The sequence below is a fragment of the Rana temporaria genome, chromosome 6, assembly GCF_905171775.1.
Source record: "Rana temporaria chromosome 6, aRanTem1.1, whole genome shotgun sequence".
NCBI classification, from domain to species: Eukaryota; Metazoa; Chordata; class Amphibia; order Anura; family Ranidae; genus Rana; species Rana temporaria.
This window is the reverse complement of record NC_053494.1, coordinates 126,896,234-126,918,042: the sequence shown is the minus strand read 5'-3', so window position 1 is coordinate 126,918,042 and position 21,809 is coordinate 126,896,234. Positions and strand designations below refer to the sequence as shown.

General features: G+C 41.2%; 1 protein-coding gene across 1 annotated transcript in view; it reads left to right on the top strand.

The window, feature by feature from the left end:
• LOC120943786 (carboxypeptidase O-like) overlaps positions 1–21,809 on the top strand; it is a 45,890-nt gene that overhangs the window by 11,657 nt on the left and 12,424 nt on the right. Inside the window, exons 4-7 of the mRNA XM_040357331.1 lie at positions 4,477–4,591; positions 6,134–6,235; positions 12,343–12,447; positions 15,266–15,376. Coding sequence (XP_040213265.1) covers positions 4,477–4,591; positions 6,134–6,235; positions 12,343–12,447; positions 15,266–15,376 — 433 coding nt within the window. The remainder of the gene's footprint in view (positions 1–4,476; positions 4,592–6,133; positions 6,236–12,342; positions 12,448–15,265; positions 15,377–21,809) is intronic.

Below are 21,809 nucleotides of genomic sequence, written 5' to 3'. Positions count from 1 at the left end.
TTCATATACATTGTAAAGATATACCAGCTCCTAGATTGGTGTCGGCCGGGGATCATTTGATCCAGTATAAATTCCAACATAGATTACCGTAACTAAAATATACAGGGATCAGTCCTACAAATGTTGGGGTTTCTCCTCTCATATTGCTAACCTACTTCATATATTTTGGGAGTGCACAGCCAATCAGCAACATTGAACTGGTCTTTGTTAAATCAGTTACAACTATTACTATGGTTCCTACTATTGAGGTTTGTCTTCTAAACCTGGTAGACCCTTTGGCTACCACCAAAGCTATTCATACTGTGCTCATCCTAATATTATTTTATGCCAGGAAACATATTATACTCTCCTGAAAGAAAGCCTCTGACCATAACTATCTGCCTAGAAGGCTCTAATATACCACATGGTGACCGCCCACTTGCAATGTACTGCAGGCAAGTAGCCACTGTAGGCAAAGCGACGTACCTATACCTACCTACTACCGGGTTTAGGGCAAGCGCATACGGATTGAATTTATGTTTAACCCAAACTTGAAGCTTGTTCATACCTAAAGCACAGTACAGGAAGGGAAATATTTTTTTTAAAAAGTCTATGCATCCCTAGGCAGACTCCTCCACAATAATATCAATGGAGATATAAGTTGATCTATTGGAAACATGGTTAAAGAGGGAGGCTCCCAACTGTCCATAATTGAAAGAGGCTTTTCCTCTTTTTGTGCTGAATCCCTCTGTCTTTCTTTCTTTTTTTGTTGTCCATCTCTTTTGTCTGATGTATAGGCCTAAATAAACATTGGATTTGTCTTTTGCCTTTCGTTCAACCTCTAAATGATTTAATTCTACATTTAAGAAAGCCAGTATAATGGAAAAGAAGTGGTGAGGAAAAGCACTTTTAACTAATCACATTTTGTCTATTAACTTCTTCTGGTCTGTATACCTAGCAGCATGTTAAGGGTGTGTCCTTTAGTTATGTACTTTGTGCTAAAATGTGCCCCTCCTTTTGGAAAGCTGTGAGGTATTGGTTAGCTTACAATAATTCACTTATACATCAAATAAAAAATTAGATTTTTAATTTGTATAACATGAGGATTGGTTAGATCCTCTGGGCATTTATTGCTATCTGTTTCCCATTAAGGGAATTTTTTTCTCCTTTACCAGTGATGCTCAGAATTTTACTAGAGTTCAACCTATCAATTCCCATTTCCCCAAAGATTTTCCCTCACTGGAAAAAATGTTGAATATCTTTCTGGTGACAAAGTGACTATGGGCCAGATTCACAGAAGAAATACGCCGGAGTATCTACTGATACTCCGGCGTATTTTCAAATTTGCCGCGTCGTATCTTTAGTTTGAATCCTCAAACCAAGATACAACGACTTTTGGCTTCGAACCGACAGGCGTACGGCTTCGTACGCCTTCGGATCGTAGGTGTAAAGCCTCGTACACACGGCCGAGGAACTCGACGTGCCAAACACATCGAGTTCCTCGGCCAGTTCAGCACTGAAGCCGCCAAGGAGCTCGGCGGGGAGAGAGCTCCCATAGAACAACGAGGAAATAGAGAACATGTTCTCTATTTCCTCGCCGAGCTCCTCGTCGGCTTCCTCGGCCGAAAGTGTACACACGACCAGTTTCCTCGGCAGAATTCAGCCAGAAACTCGGTCGGAAGCTGAATTCTGCCGAGGAAACTGGTCGTGTGTACGGGGCCTTATACTTTGGCGCCCGCTGGGTGGAGTTTGAGTTGTTTTCCGCGTCAGGTATGCTAATTAGCTGTTTACGGCGATTCACGAAGGTACGCGCGGCCGTCGCATTCTCTTACGTCGTTGCTAGTCGGCTTTTCCCGGCGTATAGTTAAAGCTGCTTTTTCTTGGTCTATCTTTAGACTTGCCATGTTAAAGTATGGCCGTCGTTCCCGCGTCGAATACATTTTTTTTTTTTTCGTAAGTAGTCCGTGAATAGGAAAGGACGTAACTCACGTTGACGTTCAAAAAATCACGTCGGTGCAACGTCATTTCCTCGTAAAGCACGGGGGGGGGATTTCAAAACGGAGCATGCGCAGTACGTTCGGGGGCATGGGAACGCGCCTAATTTAAATGATCCACGCCCCATTTGAATTAGGCGGGCTTGCTCCGGAGGGATTTACGCTACGCCGCCGCAAGTTTACAGGCAAGTGCTTTGTGAATCAAGCACTTGCCCATAAAACTTCCGACGGTGTAAAGTAAATGCAATACGTTACGCCGCCGGAATTGTACCTGAATCTGGCCCTATGTCCCTAGTGGATTCTCCACAGATAGCAATAACAGTAAAACAGAGGTTTCAGTTCTTCCCCAATATTTTATTTCAGATAAAGCTTTAGTTTAGTTAACCCCTTAACGCCCGCCGCATGACTATTTAGCGGATGGGGTGTCCGATCGGGACCCCCTCCGCTGCGCGCGGCAGGCGGATTCCCTCGGGGAGCGATCCGGGACGACGGCGCGGCTATTTGTTTATAGCCGCTCCGTCGCGATCGCTCCCCCGAGCTGAAGAACGGGGAGAGCCGTATGTAAACACGGCTTCCCCGTGCTTCACTGTGGCGGTGTATCGATCGAGTGATCCTTTTTATAAGGGAGACTCGATCGATGACATCAGTCCTACAGCCACACCCCCCTACAGTTGTAAACACACACTAAGTGAACACTAACTCCTACAACACCCCCTGTGGTTAACTCCCAAACTGCAACTGTAATTTTCACAATAAACAATGCAATTGAAATGCATTTTTTGCTGTGAAAATGACAATGGTCCCAAAAATGTGTCAAAATTCTCCGAAGTGTCCGCCATAATGTTGCAGTCACGAAAAAAATCGCTGATCGCCGCCAATAGTAGTAAAAAAAAAAAAAAATCATAAAAATGCAATAAAACTATCCCCTATTTCGTAAACGCTATACATTTTGCGCAAACCAATCGATAAACGCTTATTGCGATTTTTTTTACCAAAAATGGGTAGAAGAATATGTATCGGCCTAAACTGAGGAAAAAAAATATTTGATATATGTTTTTGGGGGATATTTATTATAGCAAAAAGTAAAAAATATTGAATTTTTTTCAAAATTGTCGCTCTATTTTTGTTTATAGCGCAAAAAATAAAAACCGCAGAGGTGATCAAATACCACCAAAATAAAGCTCTATTTGTGGGGAAAAAAGGACGTCAATTTTGTTTGGGAGCCACGTCGCACGACCGCGCAATTGTCTGTTAAAGCGGCGCAGTGCCGAATCGCAAAACCTGGCCTGGGCATTTAGCTGCAAAATGGTCCGGGGCTTAAGTGGTTAAATGTCAGCCACCCTCCATGGTTTTTGCATTGTGAGCACTTCAATAGCTTTTATCTTTACTTCTCAGTGTTCTGTTAATTTGCTAAACAACTTGTGATGCAATACTATGAGAGTGAGAACAGTAAGATACCAATAGGTGTAACAGTAAGGCCCCATACACACGAGAGGATTTATCCGCAGATACGGTCCAGCGGACCGTATCCGCGGATAAATCCTCTCGAGGATTTCAGAAGATTTCTATGCGATGGCGTGTACACACCATCGCATTGAAATCCGCGCTGAAATCCTCTGCCGATGACGTGTCGCGCCGTCGCCGCTATTATGACGCGGCGAAGGGCGCGACGCTGTCATATAAGGAATTTCACGCATGCGTCAAATCATTACGACGCGTGCGGGGAATCCCTTTGGACGGATGGATCCGGTGAGTCTGTACAGACGAGCGGATCCATCCGTTGGAATGGATTCCAGCAGATGGATTTGTTGAGCATATCAGCAAATATCCGATCTGCTGGAATCCATCCCAGGGGAGATTTATCTGCGGATAAATATCCGACGGAGTGTACACACCATAGGATCTATCCGCAGAAACCCATTTGATGGGATTTATCTGCGGATAGATTCTATGGTGTGTATGGGGCCTCAGGCTATTCTCTCTCTCTCTCTCTCTCTCTCTCTCTCTCTCTCTCTCTCTCTCTCTCTCTCTCTCTCTCTCTCTCTCTCTCATTTTTATAAGATATCTGAAAACTTGTCAGCACCTATCCATTAATGTTCTTTCATTGTTTGTGTTATCTTTAATATCTGTGTTATTGGCTACAGCTTATACAAAATGCTACAATTGATTGGGTTAGATTGGATAGAAGCAATAGTCAGATGACTTTTGTAATGTGCATTGAAAGTCTTACAGCAGAATTCCAGATTTTTTTTTTTTTGGGGGGCACAAGTGTGATAGGTGACTTTTGGTGTATGATCGATTAAACTTCTCAACTGCAGGGCTGAAAGAAAAGTGTTCTCTGTAGTATTAATAAAGCTATAGTTTCCACAGCAAAGATTAGCAATCTGGGCACATGATACTCCTCATTACAGGTAAACTATTACACCTGTGTTGTTCCCAAAAAAGATGCTGGGGTTCCCCTTTAAAATAAAATCATAATGCATGTTTTTTTTTATCTTTTTAGTGTGCTGATTAATGATGTACAGCAATTGATAGATGCGAAAGCAGTCAATAAAAAAAATATGAAGCCCATGTCTTTGGACACTTTTGATTATACAAAGTATCACCCTATGGATGAGGTAAGAAGAGAATTTTCCTTAAATAACCTATTTGCAGTTTTCACTGTAAAATATGAGAAGGTGCACAGCCTGTCTTTCAAATGACAAATGAAAATATTACTAATATTATTATACAGTAGCTATATAGCAACAGCAGTTTGTGCAGCACTTTATAAAATAAAGGGAGGCGGAGCAATTACAAAACAATTCCAGACAAGAAGGTTAGGAGGGCCCTGCTTACAATCCAAGGGGAAGGCCAAGTAATACAAAATTAAGTCATTGTGTGGGGATGATCTGTTCGAAAAAGTATCATTCATTTGTTAGTTAGAGGTGGAAAAGGCTTGCATGAAGAGATGAGTTTTCATGGATCACCTAATGGCAGAGTAGGTGATAATAACTGGATGGATTAAGCTCTGAAAAAATCTATTAGGTTTCATACTATCACTCTCTGGCTAAATCTCCAAACAGTCCACCTAAACAGATCAGATGGGAAATGGGAAAGAATGCAATCAAGCGTGAGCATAAATTTGAGCTTGAGCCGCTGAGCTTTGCAACAGTCTTTTTCATGAAGTGCCTAAGAATACATACTGTATGTAATCATATAAAAGGTACTAGCTGGAAATTCACATGAAAAATCATTAGCAATTTTTACATTTACGGAACTAACAAAATATGTACAAAATTACTATATAGTCTCTTGGGGATTGTGAATTTGTGAAATGAGGTACAGAATGTGGATTCCAGTCTGGCCATGTATTTTTCAGTAGAACAAATTAAAATATACTTTTATTACAAGTTAAATATATATACATATATTGTGTGTAAAGGCTCATACACACATTCACACATCCAACAAACTTTCCCTTGGATTTTTGTCTTAATTAATTTGTCCGGTCACACCCATAGCATACACATGGTCAGACTTTTCTGCAAACTTTTCTAAAAATTACCCAACATCACATGGTTTTTCTGCTCTTTTCTGCTCTTTACCGCCACCCTTTGGTTAACTTCTGCTATTGTTGGTTGATTTTAACATTGGTTCTGAGCATGCGTATTTGCACTTTGTCCAAAAGTTGGTTGGCTTGCTGTACACACAGTCAGACAAGGCACCATCGGACTTTTGTTGCCGAAAAGTTGGTCCGTTTGCAGACCCAACTTTTTGTCGGATGAAACCCGAAAAAGTTGGTCCGATGGAGCGTACACACGGTCACATAAATTAGAAAAGTTGACGATTTTGAAGTTGGTTGGCAAAAAGTGTGACCGTGTGTATGGGGCTTTAGTCTCATTTGTCTGAAACTAACCCTGGTGCCAGAGGACAGAAAGTCCAAATTTACTACTTTGAGAACAATATCTGCACACAGGGCAATTTTGTTTTTGTGGTGCTCACAAATTTATAGAAAGTAGCGGAAGTTCTGTAGCAAATATTGAAACCCTGCAGAAAACCTCAACAACATTAACACATCTGGCCCAAAAAAATATGGTACCTATTATTGATATGTATTGTAAAGTATTCACATTAAATTGCAGCTGCTGATCAGTAACTTTATTATTTGCCTTTTACAGATTTACAAGTGGAGTCACCAAATCCAAGCAGCATATCCAGATCTTGTTACATTAAATATTTTGGGCTCAACCTATGAGGCTAGGCCTATTTATTACTTTAAAGTAAGTTTTTTTTTACCCATGTTGTTTGGAATAGTTTTATGTCACAACTGAGGCTTGCATTCAATACTTTAATTGCCTGACTCCTTAAAAATGTGCAAAGTTTTCAGGCATAGCACATGTCTGATTATATATAGTGATGCCCTTTATCTGGCACTGTTTCCAGGACTGTCCAATGATGCCCTCCAGCACAGAATGAGATCCTCTTCTGCAGAAGTTGGAATGGCTCCACACCTCAATAGGGCCTAGAGGTGGGAGGAGCCACATTAAATAGGATGTTAAGGCAAATAATTTGTCTACATATGAACATAACAAAGATCCTGTACTATATTATTACGGGTTGGAGAGGTTGCTGGTGATGCTGACATTGACCCCTGCAAAATTTTCTGTCTATATGGTTTGGGTTTACAGTTATTTCCTTGAATTGCTGCCCCCCTTTCCCTAACAAATTTTAACCACGTCAATGGCCCTTTGTAGAGTACTTACTGTGTTTTCATTTCTCCTGTCATTATTTTAAGCACACTTTTGGTTAAGATCAATGACACATTAAAGAAGTCAGGTGCCACAGAGAAAGGATGCCAGGGTTCCTATTAAAATTCTGACATGGGACCCCATAATGCCCTTGCTTTTTGCAACAGGCATAGGTCCTGACAGATTTCCTTTATTATTGTTATCTCATTCCTCTTGTTTTCTGATTACAACTAATAAATAACTATAAAATTGTCTTGAAGCCTGTTGCTATTTGGACCATCCAATCTGTGTCAGTTTGGGTTATGAATGTTATATCACATACATAATACCTATTTTAAGGGTATTATAGAAAATATAATGTAGTGGCACTGACTAATTAAAGAGGAAGTAAACCACCCAGTAAAAAATGGGGAAAAACCTAATCCTGCAAGAGAAAGGCATAATGAACTAATATGCATAGCATACTAGCTCATTATGTGGCACTTACCTGAAATCGAGGCCCCCATAATCCTCCTCATTCACCGCTGCTGCCACCGCCGCCATTTGTCCCCTCGCAGATACTTCCTTGTTTCGGGCTCCGGCGCTGTGATTGGCCAGAGCAGCGATGACGTCACTTCCGCGTATGCGAGCGGGATTGGAAGATCCCCGCGCTTGCGCGAAAACACAGCATTAACCCAGGTTATGCCATTGTGAAAAACTGCACTTTCAGTTTTAGTGCGCCGTTGTCTATGGTGCGCATGCGCCGTAGACAGTAGACATCGGCACCTGTAATTAATGTAAATATCTCCTAAACCGTGCAGGTTTAGGACATATTTCATGCACCTACAGGTAAGCCTTAATCTAGGCTTACCTGTAGGTGCAAGTTGTGTGGTTGAGTTTAATGCAAACCATACATTCAAAGAACCTTATGACTATACACTGGCCCAGGATCGGTCTTGCTTTCTCGGGTTCCCTGGGCTAAACTGAGGTTACCCACTGACCGTCTCTACCCTCTCCCTTCTTTTCCCCTTCTACTCTGTTCATTTTCTGCTTCTTATTCCCTTATCATCATTGTTCTTTATACAGATGTTTACAAGATTGATGAGCCTTCTTTTTCTCTACATTTTTCAGTGGGTGTGGGGAGTTATATATTGTCATGTTTTCATTGTTCATACCTGAAGCGCCTTGTTGTATTTCTACCTATTTGATCAAAATTAATAATTATATTGAACAAGAAAAAAAAATCTATGACCAGTGAGCTTAACCACTTAATCCCCGGACCATATTGCTGCCCAAAGACCAGAGCACTTTTTGCGATTCGGCACTGCGTCGCTTTAACTGACAATTGCGAGGTCGTGCGACGTGGCTCCCAAACAAAATTGGCGTCCTTTTTTCCCCACAAATAGAGCTTTCTTTTGGTGGTATTTTATCACCTCTGTGGTTTTTATTTTTTTTGCGCTATAAACAAAAATAGAGTGACAATTTTGAAAAAAAAAAAAATATTTTTTACTTTTTGCTATAATAAATATCCCCCAAAATATATAAAAAAACATTTTTTTTCCTCAGTTTAGGCCGATACGTATTCTTCTACATATTTTTCGTAAAAAAAAGACGCAATAAGCGTTTATTGGTTGGTTTGCGCAAAAGTTATAGCGTTTACAAAATAGGGGGTATTTGTATGGCATTTTTATTAATATTTTTTCTTTACTAGTAATGGCGGCGATCAGCGATTTTTTTTCAGTACTGCGACATTATGGCGGACACTTCAGACACTTTTGACACATTTTTGGGACCATTGGCATTTTTATAGCGATCAGTGCTATAAAAATGCATTGGATTACTATAAAAATGCAACTGGCAGTGAAGGGGTTAACACTAGGGGCGGGGAAGGGGTTAAGTATGTCCCTGGGTGTGTTCTAACTGTAGGGGGGGTGGCCTCACTAGGGGAAATTACCGATCTTCTGTTCATACATTGTATGAACACAAGATCAGCATTTTTCACCCTGACAGGACCGGGAGCTGTGTGTTTACACACACACAGCTCCTGGTCCCCTCTCTGTAACGAGCGATCGCGTGTGGCTGGCGGCGATTGTGCCCGAGGGGCGAGCGGGGGGCGCGCGTGCGAGAGCCGACGTATAGCTACGTGCTCTCGCGCAGGGGAGCCGACCTGCCGCTGTAAAACTATGGCGGCTGGTCGGCAAGTTGTTAATGCGTCACACTATTAGAAAAAAAAGGGGCACAGATTCCCAGGTGAAATGTCGCACCCCAGGAGGATGGAAGTAATATAGAACAGAATGGAGGTTTGGATTTTTTACATCAATGTGGATAAAAAATCATGAATTTTATCTTATTAGGAAAATATGAATATAAAAACTAAAAGGTTGAGACTTTATATGAGGCACAGGGCAATGGCCGAGCACCTCCATCCCCGGTAATTGAATAGAAAAAAACAAGGGAGGGACTTTGAAAGAAGCATGCATCCCAGGAGATAACATGGAACAATTGAATATGGCACGTACCTAGTCTGATAGTTCCAAAGACATTACATTAAAGCATTGCATGACAACAATTGGCAGTCAGTGTTTTAATCGCATAAGGAATATAACAAAAACAATGATGACATAGCATACCTAGTGTAGTAGTCAAAAATGTAATAGTACATAAAGTATAACAATTAATGGTAATAGAATGTGATAACATGATCGGTTCATATAAAACTGTAAGAAGAGGGGCCAATTCATTAAAGCTTGTCTCCATGGTAAAAGAGTAGGACTTTAATACACTGGCACAGTCCACTTGGTATAGGAACTGGTTGGTAGTAATTGTATTACCATATATATGCAAAAGGGCATCTATTGGCTCGCAATAGGCATATTGGTACATTTTGTAAACATTATACAAGACCAGTTTCCTTAAAATATATCTCCATGGTAATTATGACCATGATTGGTTGGTGTATATCAATCAATGTAAGAGGTAGTTGGTGGTGCAGTAGCAGTGTGTATGCGAGGGGGCATCTTATTGGTTCAACGCGTTTCGTGGCTACTGCCACTCTTCAGGAGCAGGTATGAGGTAGAAGTCTATAAATATTAAAGCAATAGGATTTAGGGTAAATAGGTAAATTGAATCTATGTAAGGGGAGGGAGGGAGAAATAGAGCATAACAATTCCCAGGGTTATTTACAGGTATGCCTATGACTGTGGGTATAGGCATGGAGGGCGGGGGAGCGGCCGGAGGAACAACAGCCCCTGGGAGCTGAGGTGGATTGGCCCCACCATGCAAGCTGGAAATCCAGTAAAGAAGTTGGGTTTGCCAAGGAGGGACCTCCATGGGTATAAATTTGAGGACATGTCTTTCATAGGTGCAGCCATCTACAGGGGACAAAGTGTATAATAATAAATAATGTGAAATATCCAACAAAAATAAAGAAGGGGGTGAAGTGTAAAAGGGACCAATAGATTAAAAGAATGTGGTATATAAAGTAGTGTGAGGTATGATATGTTGTGCCCATTGTGATAACAATGTAGATAGTGGAAGGACTGTAGGCCAGCCCCAATACTGAGGTAGTATACCATAGACAGAAAGACCTACTCTTTTACCATGGAGACACACTTCACCATGGAGACACGCTTCAATGAATTGGCCCCTCTTCTTACTGTTTTAAATATGAACCGATCATGTTATCACATTCTATTACCATTAATAGTTATAATAGATGTACTGTACTATTACATTTTTTACTACTACACTAGGTATGCTATGTCATCATTGTTTTTGTTATATTCTTTATGCGATTAAAACACTGACTGACAATTGTTGTCATGCAATGCTTTCATGTAATGTAATGTACCTGCCATATTCAATTGTTCCGTGTTATCTCCTGGGATGCATGCTTCATTCAAAGTCCCACCCTTGTTTTTTCTATTCGTTTAATTAGTAAAATAAACTTACAAGCCTTAAAGGTGAAGTGTGGCCAATTTCACCTCTAGGTCACATTAATGCATTTAGTTCTGCACTCCTGTGACCCTGAACCAGCTAACAGAGGGCTAAACGTGGGACCAATTTATATCCTAATAATCCTCCACTGGTACTTCTCTATGTACTTCTCTAGGATAAGGCTCGGAAGGGCAGCTAGAGTATATAAATCCACTGCTTGAAGGTTAGGTACATGTGCTGTCCTAGATGATGCGGAGATGACCACTATGGTCTAAACAATATTCCTTGAAGGAATTCTTTAGGAATACTTTGGGATAACCCTGGTCGGGTTGTTTGGCCACATGCTTTGCTGACCTTTCATTATTTAGAGGGTCCTATGAAATCGGTAAGCCTGCACTCTTTTTTAAGGTGGTGGTGTTACGGCTTGGGTGCTGCAATGGTGGTGACGGAGGTTCACTGTTCACACGGATGTTTTTAAACATTTAGAAAAAGGATTCTAACTTTGCACATCAACTTTGCACATTATTCTGCATTTGGACTTCATTTTGTGTGCCTATCCCCTAAATAGGGAAAATTGCATGGACACCTCCAGTATATCTATTGTAGGCGTATCACTGTTTTTTAACACAGATCTTTTGACAATTAATCCACACCAGTTATGTGATGACGCTGTACTGCACTGGTGATAGTATATAAAAAAAGAAATTGAAACTGTACATTTATTTTTTTAAATAGGCCGTCAGTACATTAGGATTGACCGATTTTCAGATATATACCATAGTTTGTGGACTCTAACTTTCCTACAGACTAAATAATATACAACGATTAAGACTATTTCCACCAAATAAATGTAGCAGTATAAATTTTGGCCTAAATTTATGAAGAAAGATTATTTATTTGCAAAATGTTATGACAGAAACAAAGAAAACTTTATTTTTTTTAATTGTCTGTCTTTTTTACAATTATTTTGTTTTTTTGTTTTTTAAACAGTGGTGAATAAATACCACTAAAATAAAACTTTATTTGTGTGAAAAAAAAGAATAAAAAAATTCATATGTGTACAATATTGCATGACCTGGTAATTGTCATTCAAATTGTGACAACGCTGAAAGCTGAAAATTGACCTGGACAGGAAGGGGGTATAAGTCTCAGCCTAAAGCGGGGGTTCACCCTATAAACAAAAAAAAAAATATTTTTTTCTTCTAGCATAAAATTAGGCATAGTAGCGCGAGCTACAGTATGCCTGTCTTGATTTTTTTAGCCCGGTACTCACAGTGCAATCGTACATTGAAGATACCGACTCCCCGCGGGGAATGGCCGAAATAGGCTTGGCTCTTCACGGGGCCTGCGCAGAGTCTGTGCGCAGGCGCCGTATAGTGCCGTGAAGAGCCGAGACCTACTCCGGCTGTCTTCGGGGAGCGTGACGTGCCAGAGCCGGCCGTCAATCATCCTCCGTCTGGATAGGAACGCCCATTCCCCGCGGGGAGTCGGAATCTTCAATGTACGATTGCACTGTGAGTACCGGGCTAAAAAAATCAAGACAGGCATACTGTAGCTCGCGCTACTATGCCTAATTTTATGCTAAAATGTTGCTATGGAGGGTGAACCACTGCTTTAAGCAACTAAAGCAAGTTAACCCCACTTTAAATGTTTCTAATATAACAATATGTCTTTTTGTGCTAAAACAACTTTTCCTTGATTACGTGAATTTATTAACTTTACAGATTGGATTACCATCTAAAAAAAATAAGAAAGTTATTTGGATGGACTGTGGAATACATGCCCGGGAATGGATCTCTGTGGCATTTTGTCAATGGTTTATTAGAGAAGTAAGTCATTATCTCTGCTAAGCACTGATAAATGTGTCTGAAAAATTGTACTAACAACATTTATTTCTAGATATGACTGTGGAGTCTAATAGGCGTCAGAAAAGACACAGTACACCCAGCAGTTCACACATCCCTGGCTCACACATCTCTGAGGAGCAGTGGCGGGGCATCCACGCAGGGCGCAGGGGTGCCACTCCCCTAATCCATGCCACCGGCCACTAATCTACATGCAGTGCGCCGGATGCATTTATTTCAATGGGGGTTGTTTTTTTTTTTAAGCACATGATTAGAGCCTGAAGCTCTAATTGCCTTAAAAAAAGGGTGTGCTCTGGGTGCAGAGCACTGTGCCCTGAGCCTACCCAGTTGTTTGATAATAGAAAATGAATATTCAGGAAGTCCCAATAGGCTAGGGAGTCTTAGGACAAGCTGCATTTTATTGCATTGCACAGGTAGGGACAAAATATCACCACACAGCAGCGTAACGCACCAGACTGCTGTGGTAAGACGTCCCTTGTGGTAAGGATGTCCCTTTGTGCACTTAAAACAAAGTTAATAAAAAGAGCTAAACATCACAAACACACAAAATCCACATTTCTTTTATCATAAAGAACACAGGGAAGTACAAGGATTCAATCATTGTTTTCTTCCTTTTTTTTTTTATTTGGACTTTGTAGCTGCCCTCATTCTTTGAAGTCAACGCTGTCCTGGCTCAGTAAGTACCAGCAGTTCCTTCACTTCCTGAAGCGTGTCACTGCTCCCTACTAATGTCACATTGAGTCCCATTTAGGCTTCTGATAGATTGCCCTTGTGAGGGGAAAAGGGACTGATGTAATGCTGAAAATATAATCCCAGCACCACAATTGTGTAAAGAATGGTACTGATTTCACACTCACTGCCCAAAGGATAGATGAAGAAAACAAGCATGAAATGTTATATTGAAGCTTTACGGTTATCTATGAAAGGTGTTTTGATTGTTGTGTTTAGGTACACTTAGGTACACTCTAATGAGAGAAATTATCCAGCCGCGGAACAGTTTTATCTACAGGTCAAAGCACTTAATACAAAAGCATGTGTCGCTGTTAAAATTGAAAAAATAAAAAATAAAAAGACTTCCTTGTACTCATTGTAACTTATTTCTAGACCCTGTTCCATTAGTTTATTGTTTCAATCATGTTCACCAAGGGTACATTGTCATTCTCATTTCTCATTTCTTTGACCAAATGTTGCTGCCACTAATTTTGTTAAATGCATTAAAAATAAATGTAAAAAAAGAGATGAGATTAATCAAACTGTGGTGCTGCTGCTGTATGTACATCTAGCTCATTGTAACAGAAAACAAATGATTTCATAGCCACAGGGCTGGCCCTTCCATGCATGCTGCTGGGTCCATTGGACCCAGGCAGAACTTTGATAGGGGCGGCAGAGACAGTTCTTTAATTAGGCGGTCTCCTTGGGCCTCGCATCAGCCTAGTTAAAGAGCCACCCCCCACCCGTGGGCTCGGCCAACTCCCAGGGTCCCTCTCTTCTGCCCAATGCAAAAAAGCTCAGCCCAGTGTCCTCTGCAGCCAGAGTCCCCCCCCCCAGTCAGCTGCATCCATTCCTCTTGCGCAAACAACATTTAAGCACACAGGGGCTATATTGCAATAGCCCCATGAGAGTCGGTTGACACTGCAGGCTTGTCTGCCAGGACAGCACCCCTCCTCCCCCCACCATACACAAATCTCCCTCAGAGTCGGAGATATGCTGATGCTGATCACCCTGTCAGTGCTGTTGCTGGAAGGAGCCCAGGTGACCATGGATGAGTGCCTTGTAGCTTGGTATTGGTGAGTGAGACAACCCCATAGCCCCCACACACCATCCCATACCCCCCCTATTTGCCCTGGGGACAGGGACCCCTTCTCCCCTGGAGACAGGGACCCCATCATTCCTGGGGACAAGGACCACATTTCACCTGGGGACAGGGACCCCATCTCCCCTGGGGACAGGGACCCATCTTCCCGGGGGACAGGGTCCCTATCTCCCTTGGGGACAGAGACCCCTTCTCACCTCATGGCTTTTCCATTGCTATTTCCCACCAGGAGCTCTTCCCCTATGGGGAGTCCCAGGGCTTCAACTGCTGCCCGACGGGGATGATGAGACCTTTGAGGTGGTGAAACTTGCACAGCCCCTTCTCTTCTATGAGGCAGAGTTTAAGATGCTCTATGTAAGTACAGCACTGATAGAGACAGAGCACTGATATCAGCACTGAGATAGAGGACTAAGAGAGTGATCGTGTGTATGGGGCATAAGTTATGCCTAAGGCCTCACAAAGCCTAGAGGGGCAGAAAATTTACAGAGGACTTTTTTCCAGCAGTTTTGTGTGTCATCAGTTTGTGGTACGTTACAGGCGGTATTTCCCCATCTCATACTGCCGCCCGTTTTTCTTGGGGGGGGGAGGAGTGGTTGGGGGGCAGCATTTCATTCTTGGACCCAGGCTGCACAATGTCTTGGGCCAGCCCTGCATAGCCATATATGTGCTGCCAGAGAATGTTATTACTAAGGTTGTTCATGACAATTGTACAACTTTAAGGGATTCCACCAGCCTGTAATTTAAAGGGTTTGTGAACTTTCCATTTACCATGTCACCCTCAGATCTGCATTGAAAGGCCTTCTTCCTGCTGTACAGTTTTTTTCTTTTTTTTTGCATTGGTACATAGCAGTCGATATTTTATTAAGTCTATTAATTATTAATCCTGTTTTATGTTATGTTATTCGTTTTATATTTATTGCTGATCAATGACCCTTTGATAATGAAAGAATTTTTTTTTTTTTATTTCAGCTACTTGAACATCATAACCATAATAAAGTCATTAAAAAAGCCCTAGAAAATGCAGACTTTTATATTGTTCCTGTTATCAATATTGATGGATTTGTGTATTCCTGGACTACGGTAAGAAAAAAATCCAACCCGCAAAATCATCTTCTAAAATATTAAAGTGAAGTATTTTTTTAATTATATTAAAATAATAAACTAATTATACTTACCTGCCCTGTGCAGTGGTTTTGCACAGGGCAGCCCGGATCCTCCTCTTCTTGGGTCCCTGGCTGGAGTTCCTGGCCCCTCCCTCCTGTTGAGTGACCCCTATAGCAAACAGCTTTCTATGGGGGCACCCAAGCTGAGCCGCAGCTCTATGTATCCATTCAGACACGCAGTTAGCCCCACCCCTATCTCTCCTCATTGGCTAACTGAGTTTGATTGACAACAGCAGGAGCCAATGGCACTGCTGCTGTGTCTCAGCCAATCAGGAGGGAGAGTTAAGGGCGACCGAGGCATTCACGATCATCGATAGATAGAGATGGGGCTCAGGTAAGTGTTAGAGCCCTTTTACACTGGCTGCTCGGCCGCGTCTGTGGTAAAGTGTCGTTAGTTGTAGTAGAGCTTTACCGAGGCACTTATCGGCTGCTAGCGGGGTGCGTTTAGGTGCATAGAACGCATTAAGATAAAAAAAACCTTCTGCCTTTACAAACCACTTTTACCACTCTATTCACAACTTGATGATGTTAATACCAAATGTTATCAATTTATCTCTTAAAGGGTATTTTTTTAAGCACATATTTTTTTTCTAAAGCAAGAATGGTCATGGGGTTCAAAGAAATACGGTCCTGGATAGAATAAAACAGCCAGTGTGTGGGGGTTCCAACACTCCCCTTTCCTCAGGGCTTATAAACCATTTAGACTTGGAACAGTTGGACACAGAAATAGGTTGATAGTGTCCACTGTGCACAGAACAGCCTGGCAAGAGACAGACTTTTCTACTCAGGCTGTGACTGTTTCATAAAGAAAACAAAGTATAATGCCTCGTTCACACGACCGGTTTTCCAGACAGGAAAACTGCCATGTTTGCTTTTGGTCTGGAAAACCGGCAGTGTGTATGCTCCATAGCAGTTTTCCCGATAGGAAAACTGCGAGCAATAAAATGAGAACGTGTTCTTTTTTTTTCTGCCGCGATTCTCACGGCCGGTTTTCCAGACCAAAGCTGTCATGGCAGGTTCTCGGTTTTCCCCTCGGTTTTCCCGGCTGACTTTTGACCGCTGAGAAAACCGATCGTGTGTACTAGGCATAAAGCGTCATGTACACTACAGGTCCGAAACTTGAGTTTAGGAGCTTTTGGCATTTTTTTTGCCAAAGCTCCTAAACTCAACTCCATAAAAGCCTACATGTCCATGATGTATACATAGACTTTTAGGATCGTTTAGAGGAATGTTGACCTAAAACGCAGCAAAATTGTAGTAAAATCACTGCACAGTTTTGTTACTTTTTTGCGTGTGTACATGAAACTTTATTCACCTTGTGTTTTGATGTGCCTGGAATGCATTTAGCTGATTTGAACTAAAAATGTATCTAATCCAAGAACAAAAAAATTATATATTGCAGCTTACCATCTTTTAGATGCAGTGGCTGCATTGGCTTTCTTTTTGTTAGGGTAAACACATTTTCAGCAAGTACAGAAAATAGTATACCAGTTGATCTTGTCATAAAAGTAGAGTTTATATTACCTCATTTGTAAGCTCTACAGGAAGCAAACATAAACTTGTATTGCTTCTGTAAATTGTAATTGAGATGAACAAGTATAGATATATTCACAGTGCAGCCCAAATGGCTTCCTAAGATACAGTAGGAGAATGAGCATAGCCATCCAAAGTCAGGAAGTATATTTTTAACAGGATTATCAGGTGAAAATAAAATTAAAAAAAGGTTTAGAAAATGTTCTAGCAAGTTAAAATGTACATTGTAAGTGAATAGAAAAATATTTTAAGGAAGGGAAAAAACACTGCAAGTTGGCATTTAAAATATTATTATTTTTTTCTGTGCTTTTACCCATATCACATATGATAAATAATTGTGAACAGAAAAACAAACAAGGCACCTCTAAGTGCAGAAATATAAAACTTTAAATATCCCCTAAAGGGGTTAAAAACACTTACAAGATGGTGGATGAAGCAGGCATGTAGCAGGTAAGTGTGTCCAGAAGATGTTCCAGTGGCAGGACAGTCCCAGTCTGATGATAAAGCTTCCAGGGAAGTCCACAGGATAACAGCCATTTAGTGCTGTGAGTGTTTAGAGAACACAATGGTGATGGAGCCTGGGGATGATGTCAAAAGGAAGCGAGACAAAAACCAGCATGGAACACAACCAGGAAGAGGGCAGCAAGTGTGTCATAGAGGCGGGACGCGTTTCGGAACAGCTCATTGGTTCCTTCTTCAGCCAGGTCAGCCAAATCACTCATCCCTTGTGCATACATGCATGCTCTGACCATCTCTTGTGCCATGTATGCAGTCTTTGACAATCTCTTGTGCCATGTATGCAGTCTCTGACCATCTATTGTGCCATGTCCTCAGTCTCTGATTATATATTGTGCCATATCTGCAGTCTCTGTGGACTATAATGTAAGGGGGAGCTCTAAGGACTCTTGTGTAAGGAGGGGGCTACTGTGACCAGAGACTCCCTTACATCAGTGTGGCACTGTGGCACTGTCAGTAAGTTTCATGAATTTTGGCAGTAAAAAATTGGTGCCGTTTGTAAATTTTAGGTGTCCTTCTAGTAAATTTCACTTCAGGGGTTGGCAACACTGCACCCCAATAAAGTGCCCCCTCCCCCTGCTATGCATCGCAAGCTCGGATTGCCCATCTCCAGTGACCGGAGACTGGCATACAGGGTGCCGGGGGGTAGAGGGGAGAGAGAAGAGCAGACATACCTCCTCTCTCCTTCCCTTCTTGTTCGTGATCCAAAAAGCAACATTGACAGCTTCCCCAGCCATCAAGGCCAGAAAATAATGTAATGCAATGCGATCTACACTGCATTACACTTATGACTGAATACATGGTAACATTGATGATGCAACATCAGCAGGCACATAAAGTGTATGCCATATGGGGGAGGGAGTTTGCATTGTGGGAAGGAGGAAGGTGGCCAAATGCACCTTCACCTAAGTAGACAAAAATCCTTGCATTGGCCCTGATCATACTCATTGTGAAACAATTATAAATACTCATATAATACTCATAAAGTGCATGAATAAAGTAGTATATTTTAAAAGTCCAGTGTTACGTAGCAACCAGCAACTTGTATGCTGATTCTTCACTTTAAATCACCCCTAAGTGCAGAAATTACACCACCACATATGCAGGATATTACTCCACCAGATGTGCCCTCACCTTAGGGTTATTACTAACCAATGGTCATTATGCGCCTTGATCCCTTACAGGGAACTGGTAAAGGTGTTATAATGGTATATACACATCTCCTCCATTTCTCCTCCTCTTTATCCAATCAGCATGCACAAGAAACTGAGGATTATAATCACTATTAGGGTGTGCCGATATCTACACGCTCTAAACTCTGTACTGTGTATTGTCTTGTTGAGTACCTGTGTACTGTCTTGTTGAGTACCTGTGTATTGTCTTGTTGAGTATTATGCCACGTACACACGATCGGTCCATCCGATGAGAACGGTCTGATGGACTGTTTTCATCGGTTAACCGATGAAGCTGACTGATGGTCAGTCGTGCCTACACACCATCGGTTAAAAAACTGATCGTGTCAGAACGCGGTGACGTAAAACACAACGACGTGCTGAAAAAAACGAAGTTCAATGCTTCCAAGCATGCGTCAACTTGATTCTGAGCATGTGTGGATTTTTAACCGATGGTTGTGCCTACTAACGATCGTTTTTTTTTCTATCGGTTAGGTATCCATCGGTTAAATTTAAAACAAGATTGCTTTTTTTTTTAACCTTTGGATAAATAACCGATGGGGCCCACAAATGATCGGTTTGGTCCGATGAAAACGGTCCATCAGATCGTGTGCATTAGTGTCAGGAAGCTAGTTGTTAGGTAATTTGGACTGGGTATAATCTCTAATCCTCATTAAATTAATAGGTACGATGCCCGGCGAGTGTGGAGAGGCGATTCTGTGTACATCTTGCGACATGTATACGTTCCTTGATCATCTGATCGAGGGCGAATACTGCTGTGCAAAATGTAAGCACATTGTTTCCCTGGAAGCCCAGGTTCGAATCTGGGGAAGCAACTGTCAGCACTGGGAAGACCCTCCACTCTAATGGAGAGTCGGGAAGTACCACTGGATTGGCGCAGGGCCAATGTGGTGCCTATATTTAAAAATGGAACAAAGTCTTTACCAAGTAACTATAGACCTGTTAGTTTAACTTCTATAGTTGGGAAGATACTGGAGAGATTAATAAAATACCACATAGATGAGTTCTTGTTTAAGCAACAGCATGGATTCATGAAAGACAGAAGTTGTCAGACAAACCTGATTTCTTTTTATGAAGAGGTAGGTAGAGGGGTGGCGGTGGACATGGTATATTTTGCAAAAGCGTTTGATACAGTTCCCCACACATGGCTAATGTGTAAGGTAAAGTCTACAGACTTGGGAATATCAGTTTGTAAATGGATAGAAAACTAGTTAAAAGACAGAATTCAGAGAGTAGTGGTTAATGATTCTTACTCTGAATGGCCTAAGGTTATAAGTGGTGTACCCCAAGGTTCAGTGTTGGGACCCTTATTGTTTTATATCTTTATAAATGATATTGGGTCTGGGCTCAAAAGTAACATTTCTGTCTTTGCAGATGACACCAAGCTATGCAGTGGAATAACGTCCTTACAGGATGTCTCCAATTTACAAGCCGACCTCAATGCTCTGTCTAATTGGGCGACTATGTGGCAGATGAGGTTTAATGTTGATAAATGTAAAGTTATGCACTTGGGGGCTAAGAATATGCATGCATCATACATACTAGGGGGAGTACAACTGGGGGAATCTGTAGTGGAGAAGGATCTGGGGGTTTTGGTAGATCATAAGCTCAATAATGGCCTGAAATTATAGCTATTTTGACTTACTACAGTATCCCATGAAGGTACTTATCTAATGTGATATTTCTGAAGATTGATGTTCTCTTCTTCTACATGGATTCATGTATTTATGTGAATCCACACTTGTTTCTTCCTTTTGTCTATTGTGCTCCACGATATTATTTATTAATGTATTTAAAAGTAATAAGTACAACTTGTTTATGTATGAAACTCAAAATACAAATAAAAACTATTGAAAAAAAATAAAATAATGGCATGCAATGCCAATCTGCAGTTTCCAAAGCGAGCAAAGTCCTTTCTTGTATTAAGAGGTATGGACTCCAGAGAGAGAGAGAGAGAGAGAGAGAATTTTGCCCCTGTTCAAATCCTTAGTAAGACCTCATCTGGAATATGCAGTTCAGTTTTAGGCCCCAGTTCTCAAAAAGGATATCGGGGAACTGGAGAAAGTGCAGAGAAGGACAAACAAACTGATAAGAGGCATGGAGGAGCTCAGCTATGAGGAAAGATTAGAGGAACTGAATGTATTCACTCTTGAGAAGAGGAGATTAAGGGGGAATATGATCAACATGTACAAATATATAAGGGATCCATATAGTAAACTGAGTTATTCACTTTACGGTCAACACAGAGGACAAGGAGGCACTCTTTACATCTAAAGGAAAAGAGATTTCATCTCCAAATACGGAAAGGTTTCTTTACAGTAAGAGCTGTGAAAATGTGGAATAGACTCCCTGCAGAGGTGGTTGTGGCCAGCTCATTAGATTGCTTTAGGAAAGGCCTGGATTATTTCCTAAATGTACATAATATAACTGGGTACTAACATTTATAGATAAAGTTGATCCGGGGATCAGGAAGGAATTTCTTCCCCTGCTGTAGCAAATTGGATCATGCTCTGCTGGGGTTTTTCGCCTTCCTCTGGATCAACTGTGGGTATAGAATTGGGTATATGGGATTGTATGATATATATTTTTGTTATGGTTAAACTGGATGGACTTGTGTCTTTTTTTAACCTGACTAACTATGTAACTATGCCTTTAATCAGCCTCACCTTTTCTCTAGACAGTCACCATGAAAGAAAACTATACTGTACATAGTGCTCAGTCTTTAAAAAAAATGTTTTAACCTTTCATTTAAAACTACAATCAGTGCACTCATGTTTAGAAGGTATTCCAAGTGGACTAAACTGTTAAAAACATGGATCCAAATTCATTAAAATTCTAGGTTGGTTTACCGTAGTTGTTCGCGTACCAAACACTTTGTGACGTCCGCCGGTCCCTCCCGCCATACATGTGCTATTAGCATTTTATTTATATATATATATTCAGATTTAGTCACATTGTATTACAATTTCATCTAGTATTTAAAGAGGTAGCATCATAATTTGCAAAGGAGCGTGGCACCACTGGTTGAATTGTCTGTGCTTTTACCTGCATTTTTTGAACTTGGTGATATGGTTTCTTTAGGCGATTTATCACTTGAAGGTTTTATTT